Raw genomic sequence first — 27,661 nt, forward strand, 5'->3', positions numbered from 1 at the left:
ACCTCAATTATATCTCACCTCACCCGTCTCTTGTCCAAGCTGAAGAGACCTAACCTCTTGAGCCTTTCTTCATATGAGAGGAGTTCCATCCCCTTTATCATTTTGGTCACTCTTCTTTGAACCTTTTCTAATTCCACTATACTTTTTTTTTTGAGATATGGCGACCAGAACTGAACGCAGTACTCAAGGTGCGGTCGTACCATGGAGTGATGGAGGCATTATAATATTTTTGGTCTTATTCACCATCCCTTTCCTAATAACTTCTAGCATCCTGTTTGCTTTTTTGGCTGCCGCCGCACACTGAGCAGAAGATTTCAGCATATTATCTACAATGACACCTAGATCTTTTTCTTGAGTGCTGACCCCCCAAGGTGGACCCTAGCATCAGGTAACTATGATTCGGATTATTCTTTCCAATGTGTATCACCTTACATTTGTCCACATTAAATTTCATCTGCCATTTGGATGCCCGGTCTTCCTGCAATATTTCACAGCCTGCACTTGTTTTAACAACCTTAAAAGTTTTGTGTCATCTGCAAATGTAATCACATTACTCGTCATTCCGATTTCCATATCATTTATTTAAATAGCACCGGTCCTAGTACTGATCCCTGCGGCACTCCACTGTTTACCCTCCTTTGAGGGAAACTGATACGGTAGCTGTTAGCCCACTTTTAAAACAATCCAGAAACAGTGCCAGGCAAAATAGTGGAAACTATTGTAAAGAATAAAATTACAGAACATGTAGACAAACACGGTTTAATGGGACAGAGTCAGCATGGATTCAGCCAAGGGAGGTCTTGCCTCACCAGTTTGCTTCATTTCTTTGAAGACATGAATAAACATGTGGATAAAGTTGAGCCAGTTGATGTAGTGTATCTAGATTTTCAGAAAGATTTTGATAAAGTTCCTCATGAGAGACTCCTGAGAAAATTAGAGTCTTGGGATAGGAGGTAAGGTTTTGGTGTGAATTAGGAATTGGTTATCAGACAGAAAACAGAGGGTAGGGTTAAATGGTCATTTATCACATTCTATTTGAAAGTGTTTAATTTTGGGGAAATTCCTGAATACCTTATAGGAGCTGATCATAAGTTACCGTTCATATGTTGCATAAGAAATTGGAGCAGCAAGTCTGCATGCAGTTGAACCAGGGTGGGCTCAAGTTGTCCCTAAATGTTAACTGTGTGGCCAGCCTAGCTCGGCCTTGAAGCTTGTATCCCTCTCATTCTGAAGGCAAGGACTTGCACCACTGAGATAAGACTAAACAAATAGGCTCCATCTGCTTCTGCTGCTTGATTTGTTTCCCTTCTTCCCTTGGCACAGAAGCTAAGCAGGAAGTGGTTTTAAATCGACAGTACTAAACACTTGCATGTTTGCCTTTGAACGGAGTGCTTCTCATCCAGGCAGCACTTGAACCACGCTTCAGTACTGAGCTCAGAATTTCATTAGGACTATCATAATCACACTCCTTTTAAAGGCCTCTTACTCCAGAAACTTTGAACAATAAAATGAACATTATTATAGATTATTATCGAGATTATTGTTTTTCCCAGAGTTCCGGGTATGACTCCTAAAGTTTTCCTCAGAAATATTTCCTCAATTATTACTTTAAAAGGAGTGAAGCCTGTGAAAACTGGGATTACTTTAATCAGTGGGATCTGAATTAGACACTTAAGTATATGTATTGTTAAATAACTTCTGGCTTTTAAAGAGAGAGAATGTAATCGGATCTAATATTGGACAATAAGTATGTTTTCAGTGAAATGATTTGACTATACACCGTATTGGCCTTGAAGAAGCCAACCAGATGATCAATGTGGAATATAGACGAGTAATATCTGGGGATAATCAGGTTAATGCCACATTTCTTTTTCTGTTTACTGTTTAATTGATCTCCTTGTCTTGTTTCACTCTCCCTATTTAGTGGTCTAAGGAAGAGAATAGAATTACCTGATGATGGTCATTTGCCCAGTGTGGATGAAAGCTGCACCCATTGCTGTGGGTAGGGCCAAATTAAGCCATGCACAAACTTTGCCCACATATTTTGGGGAGGGGGGCAGTTGTGTTCAAGACTCAGGAGGTTAGGATTGCCAATGTGGCTTTTTCAAGTGTGTTACATGTAATGCCCAGAAGATAGGATGGGTAATATCTGGACATTTTTCAAAAAGTTTAAAACTTCTGCATGCAGCTCTGTAGCCAAGTTGCACAGTGACGGAAATTTTACCAGTCCCTGCTGGAATCTCCTCCATCCCCACCCGACTTGTGGTAAAATAACCCAACTTAACAGCCCAGGTTGATAACTTCCCCTCTCAGTGCTTTATGGGGATTTCATGCTATCAACCGTATGCATTAAATTTTGTGGTGGTATAATTATTTCCATGGCATGATTGGCCTGGCACTACACTTCCACAGGAACCCTGCAGGATCTGCATCCATCCCTGCGGACCCGGAGGGAATCCCCGCAGGAGACCCACCAACCCTGTTTCCATACAGCTCTGTACTCTCTAGTTCTCCCCCCCCCCCCCCCCCACCCTTCCCCATGGCATGATTGGCCTGGCACTACACTTCCACAGGAACCCTGCAGGATCTGCATCCATCCCTGCAGACCCGGAGGGAATCCCCCAGGAGACCCACCAACCCCGTTTCCATACAGCTCTATGCTCTCTAGTTCCCCCCTCCCCCCTGCCCTTCCCCATATGCCCATGAGTCCTTTGTAACTAGTAGCAGACACTAGGTAGGATCCGGTCAGGGACCGAAAGGCAGCTCTCTTCACTTACACAGCACAAGCTTTCTTTAGATCCATCTCCTTGTGAAGTTCAGCATCTGGTGTAAGTCAGAAGATAAATGAAACTCCTCTAAGAAATGCTGCAGTATTTTCCTGGGAGAGAAACAGCTCCAACAGCTGCAGTATACATAAACTGATTCATGGTAACATAGTAATTTGAGGATTTGCATCTTTCTAACTGCCTTTCCCCCTCATCTCCTCTCCTGATCACACACACACATTAATTTGTATCCCCTTTCACACACAGCATACCAGCACATACACACACACATTTACATGCAGAAGGGTTGGAATTCCATGAACCATGCTCTGCATGCTTTCCCTACTTGTATATTACTTTAAATCTGAGTGAATGTTTGAGCTTGAGAGAGAGAGAGGGGAAGATGGAAATATGTATCCAGAGACTGGCCCAGTTCCCTTGGTAACTGGAACAAAATAAAGCAGGGGAATAAAGCACTGCAGTCTTTGCACCAAGAGGCCAAGGATGGAAAATTTCTGCTCCTGTGGGAGAAGGTGTGAGACGCACACTCGATGGAGATCGAGTGTGGGTTTGGTCCTTCACAAGGAGGCAGCTGTTAATGGAGGTGAAGGGCTTGAGATAGTCCTAGCAGCTACATCATTAATGCTTTAATTGGAATATCTGCATACCAGAAGAAATAATTTGTTTGACAGTTATTCAGAAAAAAATGGCTTTGAGTTGCTGCAGAGAGTGTTGATCTGGGACTGAAATGATCATGCATCAGAGCACAAAGGCAAGATCTTTGCGATGAAATGAGCATGAATAGTTTTATCAGCATAATATTAAATATGACACAGACTTGAGTGCTTTGAGAAGGTGGTTTTCAGACCAGGTATAGTAAGGTACATCTATGTAGCACTTGTCATACAAACCAGAGTCCAGTGTGTCTTGCAACCTCCTAGCACCATCTCAACACACATGGACTTCTCTGGGGTGGTTGGCCTGGCAACACATTTCAGTGGCCTTCAAAGAATAAGTTGGGGGGGGGGGGGGGCGGAGAGAGAGAATGACTGCTGGATAAATGTAGGCCTGCAGATAGCAAATTGAATGATTCCACAGAGCAAGCAGTTGAACTCCTTGGTTGGAGCTGCTGCCGTTACACACAATCTATTAAGGATTGTTTTTAGATTCTTTATTTTTCCCGGTTTTTGCAGGTGTTTTGCTTCAATTGTACATTTGTCATAGCTTTTCTATGCATCATAATACAAATTGTAGTTACATTAATTCATAGAGACATGGGGAAATCCATTGCTTGCCCTGGGATTGGTAACATGGAATCTTGCTACTAATGTCACCTGGATTGGCCACTGTTGGAAGCAGGATGGACCATTGGTCTATCCCACTATGGCTATTTTTATGTTCATAAGTTTTAATTTGCAGACATTGAAAGAACCAGATGCACATGGACAAATGCACATCCTTAATATCTGTTCTCAGAATATGGAGGACATTCTCTTCCTGCTCCATGAGTATTTTATTTTCTCCAAGTTAGGTCAGAATTGTAGGGAACTGGCTTAATGACGGTGGTGAACGAATCAACCGTTAATCTCAGGTACGTCACCCACTCAAAGCCTGGTACTTTCTGAAGTTTTGGACTGCAAGAGCAATGTTTACAGGATACACTTAGTATTGTATAATATCTGTTTGAGTTTATAGTAAATGATGAGTAATTGACTCTAAAACTGAACTGCTAATTAAAGAATGCATTGCATGTAATGGTATGACCTTGACTGAAAGGCCACTTTTGGTTTGTCGCCTTTGAGCATCTGTCGTCATACAGCTTATATTTAAATGAGAGCATCCTGTTCCATCAAGGACATACTGATCAAAACTTGACTGATTAGTTTTTTCCTTCTCCATTCCAGGCTTCCATGTGATCCCCACAGTTTCAAATGTGGTACCTGAGAGCTGCTTGCTGATCGTGGTGGGTCTTCTTGTTGGGGGACTGATCAAAGGGGTTGGAGAAAAGCCCCCAACTCTAGAAACAAATGTGTTCTTTCTTTTTCTTCTGCCGCCCATTATTTTGGATGCTGGCTATTTCCTGCCACTCCGCCCTTTCACGGAGAATATTGGCACAATTCTTATGTTTGCTGTGGTGGGAACACTTTGGAATGCTTTCTTCCTTGGAGGACTGCTGTATGCCGTTTGCCAGATCGGTGGCACTGGCTTGAGTAATGTTGGTCTCTTGGCCAACTTGCTCTTTGGTAGCATCATTTCTGCAGTGGACCCTGTGGCAGTGTTGGCAGTGTTTGAGGAGATCCACATCAATGAGTTATTGCACATCCTGGTGTTTGGAGAGTCCCTGCTGAACGATGCTGTGACTGTGGTAAGTCCTTGACTTTACAACTCTTTGGCAGAGCTGCAGAGAGTAGGTTTTGATCCAAGAGCCTCAGCTTATAGAATTTGGGCAGGTCCCAAAAACTGCATTTTACTGGCCACAGTTGCATACCGTAGAACATTGCTTATTCATAGGGTGCTTGAGTGATGTAGCCTCAAGAGGTGTTGTGAAGCTGAATGCCTAATAGGCTGTCAGGTGAAATCAAAAGCCCCAGAAGTTAAGAAATGTGCATGCAGTTACTGAATAGGAAAGGGAGGGCATCAAAATTTGTGGATTATATACCACGATCCAAAATGGAGATAAGCCAACCCTTTTTGCAGTTGGGTAGACTAAAGCCAGAGGAAGAGAAAACCTAAGTGGAGGTTGACTGTCACAAGCACACCTTTGGAAAAATCAGCACAGAACCAGGTGGGTCTGAGATCACAAAGATCTGCCAGCTTCGTCCTCAAGGGCTTAGGTTATTGAGTCTCACTAGATTATCTGGCTTTTAATTTCTGTTACTGTCACGCTCGCTAACTTAATGGGTGTAGGATTTCATTGGTTATTACATTTCCAATTCTGCCTCCTTGGCTGTGAAGGTGATTGTTAAAACTTTCCATGATAGCCATTGCAGATCCCTAGATCCAGTCCAACAAGCTGTCACCTAGCAGTTGGCTATCATTTTACTAGTTACATAAGACGTCATATGTTTCATGGTCTTTGAAACGTGGATTACTAAGGAACGTAAGTGCCTGGTCCACTGAGTTTAGCATCTTGTTTGATAATAGCTAGTTTACCTCTTGGAAGTATCCAGGAGATGCAAAATAGTGACCGCCCTAGGGAATGATCTTCCCGTGTGCCTAATTGGTGATGAACCTGTTCTCTGAAAACTTAGCCAAATATTTTTTAAACTGTACTTTTCAACTTTACCATATTTTCTGGCATTAAGTTCCACTTTAATTGTGCATTGGCCGGAAAAAAAATCTGATACCAATTAATTTCATAATGTCCCTTAGTCTTAGTACATTTTTGAAAAAAAAAAAAAAAATATTCACTATTAACTTATCCCATGCTACTCATGACTCCTCCGTAAACCACCTAGAATAAACTGTGATCTATAAACTATTATAAATAATTTGGACACTACTCCAGCTGAGGTCTTTACAGTCACCTGTAAAGACATTGAAGTTAGTTTCTCAAGGATGTACTGAAATTTGAAAACTGGGTTTCCAGAGGGGACCTAGCAGACATGGTTGGTACTCCACTGAGCTATGGTTTTTGTTCATTGCAAAGTGACTTTGTTCATGAAGATGTTAAAAGAATCCATTTTTAACAAAGTCAAGATTTCACGAAGACTATTTAAAAATATGATTGGGTCTGAGTGCTGGTGGTGTACAGAAACAGTTGTTCATTTTTCTTTGAAACGCTCTCTCAAGAGAACCTTGTCTTTGCCGCCTCCTTCTATTCTAGGTGCTCTACCATCTGTTTGAGGAGTATGCAAGCATTGACCAGGTGACCTTTACGGACGTTGTTCTTGGATTTCTGTGCTTCTTAGTTGTGGCACTAGGTGGCGTGTTTGTGGGCGTTGCTTATGGAATCGTGGCTGCCTTCACTTCCCGCTTCACCTCGCACATCAGAGTCATCGAGCCCCTCTTTGTCTTTCTCTACAGCTACATGGCTTACTTATCAGCCGAGCTCTTCCACTTGTCGGGTATCATGGCGTGAGTATTTCCTCGAACTTTGTGGGAATTCTTGTTTGTAGATCTTAAAACTCGAAGTGGGTAAAGCAAGGGGAGTCCGAGGGGTGTATTAGCATCACTGGAGACCTGTTTGCATTCCAGTAGTATAAGAGAAATACGTTGTAAATGGAAGAGAATTGTAACTGGGTTTGTGGTTACCAAAGCAGGCGTTGCTGTTGATGCACTGTGGAAGCATTAGTAGAACTGGGAAAAATGTCATAAAACAAACCTTGTAAAACTTGAGTTTATTACACAGTTTTGGCACCTGCACAAGTTCAATTTAACTATGTGAACTATAAAGTGCAATTAGACCCTTTTGCTGTTAAAGGGAAGGGGAGGTCCTGTAACATGGTGACAGCTCTCAAGTTGCTGTAAATACTATACAAACAACTGCAAAATATTTGCATTGCTCAAAATGCACTTAATGTCTTGTAAAACACACTTTAATATACCTGCTTTGAAATTGACCAAGATTATTTTAGAACACCTGAGCCTCAAGTCACTTTTTTAGATTTTTTTTTTCGTAATATGCAAACTATAGTTGCAGCTGCTTGGCTAAAATGGTGGAGTGTTTTTGCTGCTGCTTTCTGCAGGCTCATTGCTTCAGGGGTAGTGATGCGACCGTATGTGGAGGCAAATATTTCCCACAAGTCACACACCACAATCAAATATTTCCTGAAGATGTGGAGCAGTGTGAGCGAGACCCTCATTTTCATCTTCCTTGGGGTGTCTACTGTAGCAGGACCACATGAGTGGAACTGGACGTTCGTCATCAGCACTCTGCTCTTCTGTCTCATCGCCAGGGTGTTAGGTAAGTAGGGGAGATGAATTGGTGCTCAGGGTATTAGATGAGGATGACTTGTGTTGAAAGAGAATGGCTGATCTGGATGTCAGATTAACATTTGTGTCTCGAATGGGGGTGGACAATCATGGTCTTCGAGGGCCAACAACCCAGTTGAGTTTTCAAGATTTCCACATTGAAAATGCATGAGATTAATTTGCATGTTCTGTATCCTTTGCATGCACTGTTTCCATTGTATGCAAATAGAGCTCATGCATATTCATCACGGATATATTCCTGATTGGGTTGTGGCCCTCAAGGACGATGTTTGCCCACCCCTGGTCTTGGAAGGTTCAGTTGATCATGGAGTTGACCACAGTAGAATGACCCTCACTATGCAGGAGACATGTTCATATCACTAGACCTCATCAGATGGAACCTGTCTTTAATGAGAACCAAAAATAGCTTAGTGACTAATGGCTTAGCAAAAGAGAAATGACATCTTAATTTTTTTAGTTAATGGGTTGGCCTTCATTCTGTCCTGATAAACATGAGGCACTGCTAGCTTTAGAGTAATTTATCCCACAAAAGAGCCAGAAAAGTTTAAAGTGGTTTCTCTAATACACCAGTCCACTGGAACGATTGACCACTAGTGTGTGTGTGTGTGTGCATATTTATATACAAAAAACAAGATCAGTTTAATTGGCGACCAATCTACCTCTTCTCTCCTGCTGTAGGGGTTCTGGGACTCACATGGTTTATGAACAAATTCCGTATTGTGAAACTGACAGCCAAAGATCAGTTCATCATCGCCTACGGTGGCCTACGAGGGGCCATTGCTTTCTCTCTGGGTTACCTTCTAGACAAAGACCACTTCCCTATGAGAAACATGTTCCTTACAGCCATCATTACTGTCATCTTCTTCACTGTATTTGTGCAGGTAGGTGCTGACTGCCTCCAGTTCCACTTTGCTGTTCTGACTGCCTAGGTTTGGACATGGGTTCACGGTAGCCATGAGGAAAATTGGTAGTCGCTAGAATTTTTTTCTAAAATGAGCAAGATTCAACAATGCATTTGACCACCTATATTTCATCCAGGCACCATTTGAATAAACTTGCTATAACATTTTGAAAAGTTAACTTGTAATTATGACTTTCCAGCAAGCTCAGGGTGCATTACAAAATGCAAAGATTAATAAGCAAATTATGTATTGATTTTAATAATCTACTGCGGTAAAGATGCCTGAGTCTTCATTTAAGTAACTTTAAATCAACAGCATGCTCATCAGGGGTGGCAAGGGCTGTGTTGAGAATCTGCAAAAGGTTTACCTGACCAGGGATGGGAAAATGTCTGATAACAGAAACAGCTTTAAGCTATGGGCATAGGGCGTAGCAGGAGGCATCCATGGAGAAAGATTACTACCATCTTGAGGTATTCACTGATCCTCTCTAGGAACTGAAATCAGCATGAGGAGTAGATGAAGGGGGTCAGCTTGTACCCACTACATCTTGTTAGCTTAGAGATTGGGTAATATGGAGGAGTTGCAGTATTTTATTCTGTCATCATAGGGAGACCCAGGTTGTGTGTGTGGATTTTTTTACTGGCTTCTGCAGGGGCTGTAGATGTTGGGGGTAATATGTGCATCTCCTGAAGCAGAAAGACAATTGGTGAAATGCATACATGTCCCATGGATATGGTAGAGTTGCCAGCTCATCCTATACTGAATCTTGAGCAGTTTTGCCCCCAAAGTAGTTCTGATTGTCCCATTAATTTCCCTTTAGAAAATCGGAACAACTCCATCCAACAGGGAAAACACAACTTTTGATCACTGGTTCAGTTAACCTGTGGCAATTTGACAACCCTAGAATCTGGTTTCTTGACAAGGATACATAGTAATTTATCAGAAACACCATCTAGTCAAGTTATTCTGTCGACACAACCAAGAATGTCCCAGATTCCAATGTTATCAGTTGCAAGATTTTTCTTTATCCAAGACAAGTTTGGGGGTGGTGGTTCTTTCTACTTGGTTAGAACACATACAACCTTGGTTTCCTCCAGCACCCACCTTTCCCTTTTCTTGTCCATAAGGCTTTTATGCAGTATCAAAAGTAGCCACATGATGGCAGCATTAATAAAATAGAATACTGGTCCCATGTGGCTAAAACTGCACTGGCTCCCAATCAAAGAATGTATTGCTTTCAAAATCTGCACCCTGGTTCATAAAATCATCTTCAGCGAAGCCCCGGGATACATGACATCAACTTACGCATTCAGTTTTTCCTACATAAGTACACAACTGTGGAACGCATTACCAAAAGCCTTGAAAACAACGTATGACCACCTAAACTTGGAAATCACTAAAAACCAACCTATTTAAAAAGGCATACCCTACCGATCCAACTTAAATGCCTGAACTCTGCAACACAGCGAACCCAAAGTACGTAATGGACATAACACAACTCTTCCACTCTACGATTCCCTAATGTGTCTGTTCCACATGAACCTTATCTTACCACAACATCACTTTGTATTTGTTCATACCGGAGTCAGCGAACGCATCTCCGGTACTATGTAAGCCACATTGAGCCTGCAAATAGGTGGGAAAATGTGGGATACAAATGTAAACAGACAAAAAAAACGCAACACTGGGCCTTCAAGACTGAGACAACAGGAGTGATTTATTGATAAGTGACCCGACACGGGCCGTTGTTTCGGCGTGAAACAACGCCTGCCTCAGGGGTCAGGGTTAGGTTGTAAGTGGTTTGTAATGTGTACCTGTCCAATATCTCCAAAGAAAGACTGGTAAAATCTTTGACCAAGCTCGCCTGTCTCAAAGGGCAGCCACGATGTAGAGTTTAAAAACCCCTGTAGTAATCTTGTCTTTTTACAAAAGACTACATCGTGACTGTCCTTTGAGACAGGCGAGCTTGGTCTTAAAGATTTTACCCGTCTTTCTTTGGAGATATTGGACAGGTACGCATTACAAACCACTTACAACCTAACCCTGACCCCTGAGGCAGGCGTTGTTTCACGCCGAAACACAGCCTGTGTCGGGTCACTTATCAATAAATCACTCCTGTTGTCTCAGTCTTGAAGGCCCAGTGTTGGTTTTTTTTTTTTTTTTTTGTCTATACTTTCTATGTATGCTGTTTCCCCTCTCTGTTCGGGGGATACAAATGTAACAAATGTATACTGGTGTTTAATAGGCAGCAGGTATTCTGTGTGGCTTGCAACAGACTGGCTATGTGAAAGCCTGCTTTTGTTCTATCACAGCCTGCCAGACAGACCCAGCTGCTAGCTTAAATTAGTCTGTGGTAGAATCAGTGCTTTTTTTTGTGCCGGTAAGCAACGGTACGGCGTACTGGCACCTTTTTTTGCCCTGCACTTCCTCTCAGTCCCCCAGGGGCGTGGTGTGCTGGAGCCGCAGGGCCGGTCCGACACAGTAAGCAAGGTAAGCATGGCAGGGGGGCGCCAACTTCTGGAGGGTGCCGCCGCGCTATGCTTACCGCCACTTATCTGCCCGCCCTGGTGCCCTTTTCTCCCCCTCCCCCCCAAGGATCCTTTTTCTTTTATTTTAAATTTACCTAACCTCCGTCCCAGTCCGACCGCATGGGCAGCAGCGTCACTGAAAGTGCTCCCCTCCCGAGTCCAGACGTCTCTAGCAGAAGCTTCCTGATTCGTTCATTCTCAAGGGCGGGACACTGAGAATGAACAAATAAGGAAGCTTCTGCTAGAGACGTCGGGACTCGGGAGGGGAGCGCTTTGTGACGCTGCGGCCCATGCGGTCAGACTCAGGTAAACTTAAAAGAAAAAGGATCCTTGGGGGGAGAAGAGGGCGCCAGGGCGGGCAGGCAGTTGGGCATGGGAGTGGGAGGGCAAGGGAGAGAGGACCATCTGGACATGGATGGCAGGGCTCAGGGAAAGAGGGGAATTGCTGGATAGGGATGAATGGAGGGGACAGAGGAGCATGGATGGGAGGGCAGGGCTCAGGGAGAGAGAGGAATTGCTTTATAGGGATGAATGGAGGGGGCAGGGGACAGAGGAGCATGGATGGGAGGGCAGGGCTCAGGGAGAGAGGGGAGTTGCTGGATAGGAATGAATGGAGGGGGCAGGGGACAGATGGGCATGGATGGATATGGATGGGAGGACAGGGCTCAGGGACAGAGGAGAAATTGCTGGACATAGAGGGGAGGGAAGAGAGAGAGAGATGAAATGAGGGGAAAGGAAGAGAGGAGAAAAACTGCACATGGATGGAGAAAATAGACAGAAGCTGGATCCACTGGACAGTCAAGTCTGCGGAGGACCCAGCTTTTACTTATGGATATAGGGCAAGAAATGAAGAAGAAAGGAGGAAAGTAAAGAAATAAATGGGAAAGGAAGCCCTGGAAATGAAGTTAAGAGGACAGATAGCAGCAGCAGAATCAGATACTCGGCCAGCATGATCAGAAAAACAGTCACCAGATAAAGGTAGAAAAAATCATTTTATTTTCATTTTAGTGTTTGAAATATGGCCAATTTGAGAACTTACATCTGCTGTCTTATTTTGCACTGTGTATACTGGAGCTGTAACAGCTTACAGAAATTATTTATAATGAAAAAAATCATGTTATTTTGTTCTCCTATACTAGTATAATAATTTCAGTGATGTCTGTTTATATGCGCCATAGCTGGTATAAGGGGTGTGGCTGTAGGTGTGGCTATCATAGGGGTGGAGCCATGTGGTGACCCTGCCCATGAGTACAGCACCTTTTTTTCTACAAAAAAAAGCACTGGGTAGAATCAAATAATTACTGCAGCCAGTGAGGAAGTTTTCTAAACAATGTTTCCCGTCTCCCAGTTGTCAGAAGCAGTGGAAATAGAGGAAGTGTTGCTGTAGTACACCCGAGCCATCAAAAAGTTGACACATGGGATTCTAGACAAGAGCCATAAATATATACAGTTTGGCTTACCTTACTGACCTAGTTGGTGTGGTAACCATGTTAGTCCACTTTTAAAGGTAATAGAATAGTCCAATAAAGGTTTCCCTGTTTTGTTTTGTTTCTATTACCTTACCGGCCTAGAGAGTACAAGCAGACCTAACGAGCATAAATGTCCATGTCTGAGGTGTTCATACCAAGTGCAGTGGTGTAGAGATGGTGGTATCTTTCTTCTGAGTATGACTGGGGATGGTTGTTGGGCAAGGGGGATTGAAAATTGCTATTCAGTTCATTATTTGTCTGCCTCTTTCACAGGGTATGACCATTCGGCCATTGGTTGAGCTGCTGGCTGTGAAGAAGAAGCAAGAGACCAAGCGATCAATCAACGAGGAGATTCACACACAAGTAACACTATTTCTTAACCTTCTCCGATTGTTCTCCTCTCTGTTGTCACTAGCGCTTCTCTCATTCACCACCAGCCTCTTGGCTCCTTGTACTGTCACAAGAAGTATGCTAATTTATATAGAAGAGAGAGAAAACTGGATGAAAGAAAAGGCCATAGAATGTTATTAAAGGAACGTAGGGAAAAATCCACTATTCCTGGGACAAGCAGTACAAAATGCTTTGCTCCGTGGCTCTTGTCGGGTGATTGTGACCTGGATTGGCCACTGTCGGAGTCAGGGTGCTGGGCTAGATGGACCTTTGGGTCTGTCTCAGTGTGGCGATGCTTGTCTTTTTTTTTTTTTTACAATTTCAACTTACATTTCCAAGAATAATCTTGTATAAGAAGTGTTATAGCTTCACAATTTTCAAAGAAATATTTATACACTATAATCAACAGTATTAAGTAATAACACTTAAGTCCTCATTATATGGATTCCAAGATTAAGGTGGAGAAAACAGGAAAAAAAAGAGAAAAATCTAAGCAATCTAGCATATAGCAAGGCTAGTACAAAACAATTTTCATTTAACTCCAATGAATGCGGACAGTTGACTCGGATCCATAAACACATATTTAAGGGAATTATAGTTCACAATACATTTGCATGGGAATTTTAAGTAAAAAGTTTCTCCTAGATGTAAAACAGCTGCTTTTAACAAGAGGAATTGTTTTCTCTTTCTTTGGGTGTCCCTTGCAACATCAGGGAACAATAATATTTTATGTCCCAAGAATAACTTCTTTTTGTGTCGAAAGAAAAGTCTGAAAATCCACTTCTTATCCGGTAGCAGGGCTACGGCTGCAACCAAAGTTGCTGTCGTTGTCTGCTTTGTAATTGATGTTTCAAGAAAGTCTGTTATATTCAAAGGTGATTGTTGTATTTGCGTAACTTTCTCTTTTTGTGGAATATAATAAGACTGAGTAAATGGAGGATAATTAGATTCCGGTATTTCCAGTATCTCTTTCATGTCTTGTCCAACCTATGGCCCACCAAGTGCTTTTTTTCTGGCCCTCGGAAGCTTGGCAGTTCTTGTGGGATTCCTGCTTCCACTGCGACTTGGTTCTGTAAGCATGAATAATGCAGTGGCTGAAGTCCGGGTTGATCTCGCAGTGTCTTCATGAGACCTGAATTTCTAACACTGAGTGGCTCAAGCTTGCAGAGAGCTAATGGTGTGAAAGTAGAAAATCCCATGGTTTCTTCTGCAACTGAAGCCAGGTGAGAAAAGAAACTGAGAGAAGGGGGGAAGGGCATGCTACATGAGCAAGAGAGGCTGGGTAAAGTGGGGGGGGGGGGACTGTTACATAAGTGAGAAAGATGGGGTGAAGGCTGGTTGGGGTTCATGAGCGACAGACTAGGTGAAATCTGGGTAGGGAATGACGCACCATCATATTTTGCTACTATTTCACAAAACATGCCTCAAAATACGACTGCATTGTTTTGGCCCTCCAAGTGTTAAATATAAAATGTCCCCCCCCCCCCCACCCCCAAATTTGAAAAAGGTTGGACAAGCTTGATTTAGTTGATTATATGATTTCTAACACCAAAGTATTGAGGGGATCACTGGAATGCTTGGCTCTGCTGACCCCTAGAGGCCTTTTATGGTATTGTACCTGGTGACATAGGCTATGCTTTTTTGACATTGTGACTTTCTTCGAACCTCTGCTTTCAAAGAAACCACCTATTTCTGTTTGGCTTTCAGTTTCTGGACCACCTTCTCACTGGTATTGAGGATATCTGTGGTCACTATGGCCATCACCATTGGAAGGACAAGTAAGTGTACATCATAGATTCATTCATCTATATGCCCTTTTTCACTCAAATCTCAGGTAACTTGGTGTTAAAGGAAAACTTGTCTATTACTCGAGTAAAGCAAGGTAAACAATCATTTTGCATGAGAGCCTTAATGGCGCATCCTCTTTTATTCCTGTTCTACTCTGCACAGATTTGGTATCCAGAGAATGCTGAAGAAGCTTCTAGATGCTCTTTAAATCAATAGACTTTTTACTCTGACACACTATGCTTTTGCAGTAAAAGAATCCATTTTATGCTGTAATCTGTTTTGTAAGCATTTTTGTATTGGACTAAAAATGATAAAAAAAAATAAAGCTTTTAAGTATCTAGCAAATAATTGAAACAGAACTTAACAAAAAAAAAAAGGCAAGTTGTTCATTCAGCCCCTTCACAATAATGATGGGAGATGGCATGATGTCACAAAGCGAAACTGGTCTCCACCCACTCCACCCAAGGTTATTTTAATTCTCCCCACTGCAACTGCTTCCATATTGGTACTGCCAAAACAATGTAATTGATAGGGCAACAAGCTCCACCTACTGGCTTCATCCCACATAAAGGGCCAGATAAGCACATGCCTTCTGTCATTAAACCTTCTTGGTAAAGGTCATGACTGGCATTTTATTCTCTAGAGAGCTCTTTGGAGGAACTGACATGTATTAGCGGAGAATACATAAAGGTAGAATGAATAAGAGTATACATCTGCCATTAGAATCACAGAATCTGCTTGTCTCTGGTTAGCTGTAAAGCTTCTCGTGCTGTTCATTGAATTTTCTATTTCCCTGTTAAGGCTCAATCGCTTCAACAAGAAGTATGTGAAGAAGTGTTTGATTGCTGGTGAACGTTCCAATGAGCCCCAGCTTATTGCTTTCTACCACAAGATGGAGATGAAACAGGCTATTGAACTTGTGGAGAGTGGTGGGATGGGCCGAATCCCCACAGCAGTCTCCACAGTTTCCATGCAGTAAGTATCTGCGCCTCATTTTAAAAAGGAGGAATGGGGGGGTGTATGAGCAATCTGCTTCTGTAGGAAAGGGAACTGGGTAGATGCTGTTTATAGGAAGGCAGCGATGATAGAATATCATTCCAACAAACTGGACGGGACAATAGGTGATGCAAATACTTCTTGTCTCCGGGGGGTGGGGGGAGCAAAATTGCCTGGGCCTCCAAGGTCAGCACAGCACTGGGTTCTCTCTCTCGCCTACTCCTGATGGGACCTGAGTGATTGCGTCCCAACAGGAGCAGGAGAGAGAACTCCGGCGCTGGGCCCCCCTTGGAGGCTGGGGAAGACCCGGAGGTTTCTCCAGTGCTGCTCTTCTGCCCATTGCTGAGCGGCTGCTTTTCCTCTCAGGCACGCATGCTCGGTTTTGAAACCAAGCATACCCTGAGAGGAAAAGCAGGGGCAGGCAGTCAGCGCTGGAGAAAGAAGACGTCTTCTGCTGGCGGGACCTCGGGATCCCTGCCAGCCAAGGTATTTAGGCAGCGACAGCGATAGGGGGGCAGCAGCGGCCGTGACCCTGTTGGGGGGGGGGGTACACCTCTGGGCGGGGGGGTGATGGGGGGAGAGAAATATATCGAGATAGATGATTGAAGTCCTGGTTTCAACAAGAATAAAAATAAAGTCGGCAAAACCTTAAATCTCCTTTATTTTAAAGTTTTGAGAAGGGATGCCCCTCTGTTTTGAATGTGTATCGGCCATGAAGATCATTAAGATCTGAAGGGATAGGGTTATTGAGATACCTACTATGAATAAAATTTGGTATGAAGAAACAAAGAAATGCTCAATGTCATTGGCTGGACCCAAAGAATGGAATGCTCTTCCACTGCAGATTCAAACACACCCCGAGGCAATTATTATTTAAGGGCCACCTTTTTATTGGCTTTTGGTACATAAAGCTGGAACTTTGGAGGAGGTGATAGTATGTTTATGGTTGGGATAAAGGTGTTGGAATGCATGGGTATTTTGAGTGCTACATATTTTTTTATTAGTGTTTTTGTTGTAAAATGGAATAGAAATCATCAAAGTGATACTGGGTTGTGAAAATTCTGCAGTTTCATACAGTAACTTTGAGTGCTTTGTACATTCTGGGGAATCCTGCAGACAGCAGTAACTAAATTGATCCCATCAACAGGAACATCCAGCCAAAGCCCAAGGCTGTAGACCGTATTATCCCCACCCTGTCCAAAGATAAAGAGGAAGAAATCCGCAAAATCCTACGCACCAACCTGCAGAAAACCCGCCAGAGGGTGAGTACCCTTTGGAAGCTTTTATATATTGAAAGGGGGAGGGGGGAAAGGTGTGTGTGTGATCTTTGCTAGTTTTGCTTTCCTGGAATAGAAAAACTGAGTTGGAGCTGATTTAATAACAGTATTGGTATGGATCGGTAAGAGGTTGACGGTCAATGGCACAGCTTCCACTATTCCAGAACCTGTGGGATAGTTGTCCCATCAATCAGCAGATGGAGGTAGAGAACTGAAAACTGAGCTGAGACATATTTCTCTTGGCACCACTCCTCAGTTTTTCTTGTCTCCAGCAAGTGGATGGACACAATTTTCAGCCTCTGGTTCTGAGTAATTTGCTCCTGGTCAGCTGGTCCCCAGTTCAGCTTTGTAGCTGGCTTGAATCTACATCTGAAGGTCTTTAGATCCCCAAAGAAGAAAGGCGCCTTTCATCTGGTCTTAGATTTCAAAGGTCTAAACTAACTGCTGCCTCAGAGTGTCCTGCTTTTACATGGAAACACTAAGAGCAGTCATAGCCTCGGTTCAAACAGGAGAATTTCTCACTACCCTCAAGGAGGCGTACTTGCATATACCCAGATCGGAGGTTTCTACATTTTGTGTTACTGGGCCATCACGTTCAGGGCTTTGCCCTTTAGTCTTGTCACGCACCTAGAATGTTTGCCGATATTATGGTGGTGTGGTGCCGGTAGTGGCCTGCCTTTGGCACTAGGGAATTGGTTCATAGTAACATAGTAGATGACGGCAGAAAAAGACCTGCATGGTCCATCCAGTCTGCCCAACAATATCTTGACTATTTCCATTCATGCATTGTTCTGTTGGGACAGCGTGATGGCGACGGACAAAGTTGTCAGTCTTCTGCAGCTGTTGGGTGATCAGTGTCGAGACGAGCAGACTTACTCCATCACAGATGCTGGTGCATCTGGGCATTCTGTTCAACATAGCAAGGGAAAGTATCTTCCTCATGGAACGCAGGCATTCAAAGCTGGTTCAACAGAGACAGTTTCAGACTCTGGGCCTATGTCCAGGTTCTGGGTTCAGGGATGGCAGCAATGGAAGTGGTGCCACGGTCAGTGGCTCATATGCGGCTTTTATAGGAGCCTCTTCACAGCTACAGGCCTTCGGTGTCGGTTGTAACCTTCATCTTCCTTGGATGCTGGTAGCCAGGTGGAGTACGCAGTGGTGGTTGTTACCCATGAATTTGACCATCAGAGCTCCCTTTTTGATAACATGATGGGAGGTGGTGACAACGGATGCCAGCAAGCTGGGTTGAGGAGCTCATAATTTCCATCTGGCACAGAGCACCTGAATGGAACAGGAGTCTCAGTGGTAGATAAGACACTCCACACTGCCCTGAGTTCAAAGTGATTTATGTGACTTTGTTCCCTTTCTGGTGGGGGCCCCGGTCCGAGTTTTCTCTGGCAATGTGACAGCGGTGGTGTATATCAACAAGTAAGGTGGGACCCACAGCCTTTTAGTGGAAGTGGCCTCCCTCATGAGTTGGGTGGAGAAAAATCATCTTTGCTTGTCAGTAGCTCACATTGCTGGGTCCTTGAATGAGGAGGTGGACTTTTTCCTTGAACCCAGGAGAATGGGAGCTATCCAGCCAGGATTTTCAGCTGATAGTGGACTGATGGGGTTCTCCGCTTCTGGACTTGATGGCGACAAAAAGGAATGGCAAAGTGCCCAAGTTCAACCATCAGAAAGAACAGGGCTGAACACTTTACTGCAGCCCTGGCCGGAGATGCATACTGTTAGGCCGCATGTTGAAAACGGTCGCATTGCACTGGGGTTGAATAATTCTCTTAGCCACTGAGGCTGTGGTACACAAACTGATTCGACTGTTGAATGAGGATCCTCTCAGTCTTCAGCGGGTACGCTGCCTACTCGAGCAAAGTCCGGTGCTCATGGAGGATCTGTGCCCCCTTGCTCTTGTGGCTTGGCCATTGAAGGGCCTCGGTTGAGATGAAAAGGTTATTCTGATTTGGTCATTACTACCTTCAATTCAGGCTCAGAAACTTTCTACATCCATGGCGTATGTGAGGGTGTGGAGGATGTTCGAAGACTCTTCTGAGTGTGGACTTTCTCCCTTCTCTGCTTAGATCGTGCACATCCTAGCATTTCTCCAGGCAGGTCTTCAGAAAGGATTGGCGTTGGGTTACCTAAATGCTCGGGTTGCAGCTTTGGCCTGTTTCAGGAGCCAACTACAGAAAAGGTCTCTTGAGGTTCACCCAGATATTTTTGCGGTGAGCAGGCCACTTGCAGCCTCTCTTTTGTAAACCGTGTCCAGAGTGGAACCTTAATTTAGTCCTTCAGGTTCTCAGAAGTCTCCTTTTGAGCCACTCCAGAAGGCCACCTTGAAAGATCTTATGCTAAAGACAGTGTTCTTGGTGACTGTTGTGTTGGCACATAGGGTTTCAGAGTTTCAGGCTTTCCTGTCAAACCCTTTCACCATTTTTTGGAGTGGGGGTTTCCTTGCTCATGGTTCCTTCCTTTTTCTGAAAGTGGTTGAGATGAAAAACTTCCATCCTTTCACAGAGGATGAGAAGGGTCAGTATTCTTGAAGCATAGAGTCCTCATTAGATATCTGGAAATCACAAACGAGTTTTGTGAATCAGACTGTTTGCACTTTTGGTAAACAGAGGCTTGGCCTCATGGCTTCCAAGTCCACAATTTCTAGAAGGCTGAAGGAGACTATCGTGTCAGCTTATTTGCTTACTGGGAAGCAGGCTCCTCAGGCCTTGCAGGCTCATTCTATGAGGTATACAGTGATATCCTGAGCTGAGAGTACTTTACTGTCTCCAGCAGATATTTGCAAGGCAATGACATTGACGCTGCATACCTTTGCCAAGCACTACCGAGTGTACTTTGTGGCGTGCTCAGAATCCAGTTTTGGGGCTTCAGTCCTCAGGGCAGTGGTGCCAGGATCCCATCCACTCTAGGGATTGCTTTTAAACATACCACAGGTTCTGGAATAGTGGGAAGCTATGTAATAGGAGAATTTAGGTCTTAACCTGATGATTTTCTTTCGATTAGTCTTTCCCACTATTCCAGAGGCCTGCTTGAGGTTTGAGATGTTTAGTTGGTGCAAAGTAGTAGATCGAATAATGACTTGCCTTGCATGGTGCTTCCTGCATCTGTTTTCTACAAGTTGTCCAGAGATAAGAGGCTCACACGTTTGCTTATTTAGTTAGGTTAGCAAAGTGCTTAAGGTTGTTGTGTTCTGAGTTTATCCTTGCTTGCCTACATAAATACTGAGTAGTGGACTGGATGCCTGCTCAGTTTTCAGTTCTCTATCTCCATCTGCTGGCACAACTATCCCACAGGTTCTAGAATAGTGGGAAGGACTAATGGAAAGAAAATTATCAGGTAAGACCTAATTCTTTGCAGTTGATACATCTGCCTCTGAGCCTCCTTGCTGTTGGCATTAATCTGCTTCTAAAAGGTCAAACTTTATATTACCCATTTTATCTTGAGAGTTTCCACTTCAGTTTAGAGTAGAGGGCCTGGAAGTAGAATATCAGTGTGTGGTGCTTTCTTCACCATGCAAATACTTTGTTCCTGGGCTGCTTGCTCTTAGGTTTGCAGAAGTCACCTTGTGTTTTCTGTTAACTTAGAAAGTGAGAAAATGTTTTCTGAGCAATTCAGGGAAGAGATATTACTAACTTCATCTTTTCATGCCTCCCTAGTTAAAATCCTACAACCGGCACACACTGATGGCTGACCCATACGAGGAAGCCTGGAACCAGATGCTGTTACGAAGGCAGAAAGTTCACCAGCTTGAGCAAAAGGTGAAAATTAAAGGGAAAAAGTTGAAGCCAAGGGGAATACAGGTGGTAGGTTATAGCCTGACATTTCATGGGGAGGGGCATTAATTCCTGGGAGAGGTGTGAGCCCCTACATTCGAGAATACAGCTGTTCTAACAATCTCACAAATGGGATGCTCTGGATTGGGTTTATAATTTTTCCAGGTTACAATAAACTGTAAATATTAGAGGGAAGTGGAGAAGAGTGGCAGGTCTCTGAATTTTTCCTCCATAGTTTGGTTCACCCATCTGGATTACAGCTGGTGGGTTTGAGTAACAAACAGAAATTCACAATTTCTACCTCTAAAGAATTTATTCTGCATGATAAATATCCCATTTCTAAATGGCAATAGACAGTTAATGTAGCTGGCTCTGTGTTTATCACTGCACAATTAACACATCCTGGGTTCTGACTTTGCTTTGGAATTTTACTGTTTTAGATGAATAATTACCTGACTGTCCCAGTGCATAAGGTTGACTCTCCCACTTTGTCCAGAGCACGCATTGGCTCAGGTAAATATAATTTACTAATCGATGTTTCTATAGTCGTCTTCCTCTTTTTAAGTCACCCCCTCTGTATATGCAGGCCATCTTTTTGGCTACTTTGAATGGAACAAAAGGAAAACCTTATAAAGCTGTATCCCTGAAACCTCTTTATGTTGGTGGTGGAGAATCCTGCCTGAGAGCACTTTAGTCATCCCTTCATACCTATGGATTTAGACACAACTGCTCTGAGATGATACGGAAGGACCAATAGAATATAGGAATAGCCAAACCGGGTCAGACCAAAGGTCAATCTAGCCCAGTATCTTGCTTCAAACCATTGCCAATCCAGGCCACAAACACCTGGCAGAATCCCAAAGAATAGCAAGATTTCTGACCCCAGTGATTAAGTAGTGGCTTTCCCCATATCTATATTAATAGCAGATTATGGACTTTTCCTCCAGGAACTTGTCCAAACATTTTAAACCCAGATGCACTAACTGCTGTTACCGCATCTTCTGACAACGAGTTCCAACTATTTTGAGTGAAAAAAATATTTCCTCCTAATCATTTTAAAGTATTAACATGTAACTTCTTCTTGTGTCCCCTAGTCTTTGAAAGAGTAAACAATTGATTCACATTTACCCATTCTCCCGCTGAATAATAGACCTCAACTGACTTATCGTGCCAGAGAGCTTGCTCAAAGCAAAACTACAGACACCCTCTGTCAGTATTTTCTATGCTTTCAGAATTTCGGCTCCCCATACAGATGTCTGTCCATGTTTTATACATTATTCTTATTACATTAAGCAGGAAGATAGCACTGTTACAACACTAAACATAATTTAAAACAATGAAGGATATGCATTAGAACTAAGCTATTTTAGAGTGAGGATGAGTTCTGAGCTTGCTGATGTTTGAACGTAATGTTTAAAATCCATTTTGTGTGTGCTTTATTCCCATCTCTTTAGACCCATTAGAATATGAACCGAAGCCAGACTCTGGGAATTTACCTGTTATCACTATTGATCCTGCCTCACCACAGTCCCCAGATTCTGTTGATGTTGTGAATGAAGAGATGGGGAAGACTAAAGATGAAGACGACGACGAGGATGGACTTATGATGAAGGTGAAGGAACCTTCCACTCCAGGTACAGACGATGTCTTCGTCCCAGAGACAGGAGATAGTCCTAGTAACCAGCGATTGTTGCGATGCCTGAGTGACCCTGGACCAAGGCCGGAGGAGGAGGAGGAGGAGAAGCCTTTCATACCCAAAGGGCATTAGCCAGAGGTGGACTGCCCAGGGCCTACAGGGGACAGCCGTCTTGATAAATGCGTAAGGAGTTGGCATAGGACTGCTCTTTTTGGAAAAGATTTTGCTGCAGTATGAAACATAATATATGGAACTTGGGGAAATAGTTCAAAGCAAAACCGATGCTTGGGCTGAAGATGCCAGTCGCTGTTATACGTTCTGCTCCAGAATAGACGAAGTATGTTCAGGCATTTGGACAGTCAGGCTTCCAGGTTAGAGCCCCTCCAAACTCTTTGATTTTTGGGGACCTTTCTCCTTCACCATAACATGTGCAGCTTGTCTCGCTGCCTAAGGGACCAGTAACTGTCCTGTTGTAATGTTGGACATACAGGGGCCTAAAATTCACTCCTGGCTGGCAGCCAGTCGGACACAGCATAGTGGCCAGATGGAGGCGCTGTGCTGCACTTCAGAAGTGAGTGGGAGAGGAAGAAAAGAGGGTGGAGCTATAATGTACTGAAGGAGTAATTATATTGCAACAAAGGTGCTTTTTTTGTGTGTGAGACCTGTATTTTTAATTTTCTGTTGCCTTCTCTGCAGAACAGCCCACGTAGAAACTTACGTAGAAACTTTACAGAAGTAAACCAATAGCCAGCTCTATGCTGGTCCTACAGAAAGTAATATGTTGCCTCTGAGGGAGGAAATACTTCCTTTTAAAGCTCCTTGGGTTATTGACTGTTCCTCAAACTGATTGCTTCCCATTTTGCTAACCCAGCCTCGTGGCAACTGGTGTCTGCTTTTTCGGAGCATTTACCAGGTCACCAAGACACTTCCTGAAAACCTTCCTTCTCCATTGTTAGACTAAGGACTTGTAAACTTAATCTATGGCCTCTCCCCTGTATAATCAAAGCAGTGGCTAGACTCAGGGCATCTTTCCTATCCTGCTTGCTTCATGTAAAAAGAGGAATACTGGGATCCATCTTTCTGCCTTTCCTAGTGTTCGGAATGGGGGAAATATCTATCAAGCACTTTGCAAGGAAACCTGCCATAACAGATTAATGCATTCCTTTCTGGATATTGCTTCTCTGTAACCTAAACTAAGCGCCTTTATTTTCCTGGGTTTTATTTTATAACCAAAGAATAATTGTAAATACTGGGTTATTTTTTAATGTGGCATCTATTTTCTTAGACAATTTTGCTGTTGCCTTGGGGTGGAATTAAAGACATTTGTTTTTTAAGAGGTGCGACTTCCCCCCCCCCCCCCCCCCTTCCTGATGAGCTCCACACTGAAGGGAAGTTGCAGTCAGCCGGGCTGAGTAGAGGGTCGGACTGAAGAAACAAACTCCAGATGAAGGTGCAGAAGAATGCTGAATAAATTATATTTTCTGCTCTCTCTACCCCATTCTTTTTAGAAAAAGGTTTTTTTTAATTATTATTTTACTAAGCACTGTGAAGGTGGCTAAAGAACTGTATAATCGTGGAAAAATCTCACCTGGCACCATCAGTTGTTGCCTTTGTAGGGACTAAGGTTTGATTTTTATACTCAAAATGTGATTTTTTTTTTTAAGTATCAAGACACCTGGGAAACCCACTGAAAAAAATAGTCCAAACAAAGCAGGCGGGTAAAGAGATAGACTGTGACTAACACACCTATAGTGTTGTATAAAGTTGGGAAAAAGACCTCAGACGCCTGTGCTTTTTATATTCGTCTGAGGTTTTTTTCCCAACTTTATACAACACTATAGGTGTGATAGTCACAGTCTATCTCTTTACCCGCCTGCTTTGTTTGGACTGCATTAGGGTTTTTTTTTTTTGCCATTTTTCTTATACAATGAGGTACCTAGTCAATACATTTAGGGAAGAACATCCTTGTGATTCCCTTCGGTCGTCCCGGCTTGTTTTCATAATTAAAACAGATTTTGTTGAAATGATTCCGGTGAAATCTTTTTGCTAAGGTTCAGAGGAGGCGTCTTCAGCATTGTTGAAAATGTAGCTGGTGCTGGCAGTCCTTTCAGCGCTACAGGGAACAGATAATAGATGATCTAATTCCCTGCAGGACTTTTTCACATCTAGAGACTGTTTTAATGCTCCTATGGGTAGAGCGCGGAATGCATTTTATTCTGTGTTGGAAATTTGCTGGAACTTAACCACCCCTGGATTCTTCTTTACAAACAGAAAGACAACACTGTCTAAGGCTGAAATCTTTCTCTGCCTTTAAGGTCAGGGCCCAGCACTGTTGCTTGTGATACAAGTCCACTCAGACCCTGAAAGAACCTAAGGCTTTTGTGTTGCTAGGACTAACAATAATAGGTTTTTGCACACTTTCTTCTGTTTGAGGTTATTGAAGGTTAGCGAGCACATTGATTTGAAATTTCTCTGTTCCGTGCAGTTACGTAGTGTGCAGACCTTAGTGCAGTGTCCTTGAAGGAGATTTCTTTTATACACAGAAGGAAAAGCTAAAACTACCCCTGGGACTCGGCCAAAGCGAAGGTAAGCTCTTTTTCAGAGAGTGGGTGAAAAATTGTCTTTCGTTCCCTCCAGCCTTTGTTCAGGGCATGCACTGCGCTGTTTGCAGGAGTGTTGAGCAGCTTTGCCATTTTAATGTCTCCAAGGGAATTGTATAACTCCCGAGTGGCAGTGGTGACATATAACTACCTCATGGGGCCCAGGGCAGACACTAGGGAGGGAGTCCCAAAGCTCACTTGCAGGCTTTCAACTTCATATAGGTTTGGAGCCCCGTGTGACATGAGAACCCAAGGGAATTGCCCTTTTGCCCACCTTAACGCCCACCCTATATGGTATTCCAGGAAACCTGACTTTAAGTCCTATTTCCTAACCCCCTTCCACCTTCCTTTTGAAGGCATTGCTTTAGCAGTGCGCATTATGCAGACGCTGTATGGCCTTGGCACATTCTATATATGTGCGCACCCAAATTTAGGCATAGTGTGCAAATTATTTGTGCGTGTAATTTATAGAATAAGGTCAATTGTGCACACAACTCCATTTAATAATTGGTGGTAATTGGAGTTAGCCAGTTGACTTTGATCTGGTGCTAATTGGCTCCAATTAGCACTTGCTGTTCTAGAAGCTGTGTGTGCAGCCTCGAGGGTGTGGATGTGGGAGGAGCATTTGTAGGTCAGGGGCGTGGCCTTTACATGCATTTAAAGTTAGGCACAAAATCTGGAATTAATTGCTAGTATTCTGTAACGGAAGTGCTGCATGGAGCTGTTACAGGATTCGTGCATCATCCCGCTGCCTAAATTTTGCCACTCTTTCTTGAATCTACCCCATAGTGTGTGTGCAGCAAAAGCAGCACTGGTCCCCTCTTTGGGAAGAGGATGCCAGAGAGGGAATGAAGCCAGGATATCTGCCTGTGGGAAAACAGAAGGGAGGGCGAGACATCGGCAAACTTCATCGGCTATGGAGAGGAAGGGAAAGGGAGATGTAGGACTTGCATATGTGTGTATTTGCACGAAAGTATCCGACTGGGAGTGCGTGTAGAGAGCAGGTACGCAATAAGGATGATTAAGCAATACTCTAAACAATGTTCTACTCCTGCATCTGATAACCTTCTATATTATCCTGCGAAGCCACCCCACCTTCTTTTCACTTCATCTGTAAAAATTTACCTCCCTTTCAGGGTGTGGTGAGTTAGACTGAAAATCTCGCTGACCTGTAATACTGCATGACTGGTTACAGTCTGGTCTGGAGTAGTTTCTTGGTGATTTGAGGAATCATTTGCATTCTCTGGCTTTTTAAAGGTGTAGTTTCTGCTTTCAGTGTAGATCACAAAAGGGCATGAGGTGACAGAGCTGCCTCTGTACTTTTTGTCATGTTGGATCCTGATGGCTTATAAGCAAATTATGACTACTTAACACTTTGCAAGCATACTTTTCAGAAATGATTGCACACTGGGCAGTCCTTGAATAAAGCAGGCCTGGCTATCCATCTCGGAGGCGTCCCTGTAGTACAGTTTCTTTAAGAATGGAAAACCTTATGTGAAATCTGATTTACTACTGACTTTGCCCTATTAAAGACAGACCATAACGAGGACAGGCAGCAAGAGTTTTTTGTTTTTTTTAAGCATTTCAGACATTTGACACCTTGACAAGTTTCTGCTTTGTGCATCTGTAATTTATTTTGTAGCTGCTTGGATTGAGTTGTGTAACACCCCTCTCTTCCCCCCCCCCCCCCCCCCCCCCCCCCCCATATGCTGCTCAAGCTCTTTCCTTATACACGGGTATGAACATTCCAAAGGAGCGGGCTGAGAAGGGAATGACGTTTCCAGCAATGGCATAGTTTCAAGCCAGCAAAACTTACCTCGAAAGAACAAGTGTCTGATTGCACCTTGAAGCTTAGTGCTTTGAATACCGTAGCCATGACAAGATCACAGCTCCGTCCTGAGGTGACAGTAGTTCTGCATTTAGTGGGGAAATGACCATATGTAAATAAAAATAAAAAATCACGAACACCTGCCTAAAGTGTATAATGTATACAACATGTTGTATCCTAAGCAATGACATGTACAAATATCTATGTACAATAATAAAAAGGAACAAAATCTTCATTCATATTCAAATAAATTATAATTACTTTTTAGAACTAGTTTGTGTGAATCTTCTTTTTATTGTACCTGGGAACTTGGCCTGTGTAGGAGGGATGTGGTGGAAAACAGAGCAGAACAATATGTAGGGGCCCAATGCGGGCTTACCGCTTGCTATAAAAGGGAAGTACCGCTGGGCTACCACAGCAGCCTGGCGATAGTTCCCTCCCCCAGCGTGTGCCATTTCTGGTGCTGCAAAAATATTTGTTTTTTTGTAGCGCCAGTGTGTACTGAGCAGTAATTGGGCAGTGCCACATGTTGCCCAGTTACTCCTAGGTTAGCGCAGGAGCCCTTACCGCCACCTCAATGAGTGGCTGTAAGTGCTTCCCTGCCCCCCCCCCCCCCCCCCCCGAAATGGCTGCGTGGCGAGTGGTTCACTTGCTGCATGGCCATTTCTTTAAGAAAAAGGAGTGGCCTAGTGGTTAGGGTGGTGGACTTTGGTCCTGAGGAACTGAGTTCGATTCCCACTTCAGGCACAGGCAGCTCCTTGTGAC

The 27,661-nt window shown here is 43.5% G+C and overlaps 1 protein-coding gene across 1 annotated transcript in view; it reads left to right on the plus strand.

Moving 5' to 3' along the window:
* SLC9A1 (solute carrier family 9 member A1) overlaps positions 1-27,094 on the plus strand; it is a 79,832-nt gene extending 52,738 nt beyond the window's left edge. The window contains exons 2-12 of the mRNA XM_030217329.1: positions 4,670-5,130; positions 6,592-6,842; positions 7,454-7,671; positions 8,379-8,581; positions 12,873-12,962; positions 14,697-14,767; positions 15,579-15,752; positions 16,921-17,035; positions 20,716-20,817; positions 21,273-21,345; positions 22,287-27,094. Coding sequence (XP_030073189.1) covers positions 4,670-5,130; positions 6,592-6,842; positions 7,454-7,671; positions 8,379-8,581; positions 12,873-12,962; positions 14,697-14,767; positions 15,579-15,752; positions 16,921-17,035; positions 20,716-20,817; positions 21,273-21,345; positions 22,287-22,600 — 2,072 coding nt within the window. The 3' untranslated portion in view covers positions 22,601-27,094. The remainder of the gene's footprint in view (positions 1-4,669; positions 5,131-6,591; positions 6,843-7,453; positions 7,672-8,378; positions 8,582-12,872; positions 12,963-14,696; positions 14,768-15,578; positions 15,753-16,920; positions 17,036-20,715; positions 20,818-21,272; positions 21,346-22,286) is intronic.
* The last annotated feature ends 567 nt before the right edge of the window (positions 27,095-27,661 follow it).

The sequence above is a fragment of the Microcaecilia unicolor genome, chromosome 11, assembly GCF_901765095.1.
Source record: "Microcaecilia unicolor chromosome 11, aMicUni1.1, whole genome shotgun sequence".
NCBI classification, from domain to species: domain Eukaryota; kingdom Metazoa; phylum Chordata; class Amphibia; order Gymnophiona; family Siphonopidae; genus Microcaecilia; species Microcaecilia unicolor.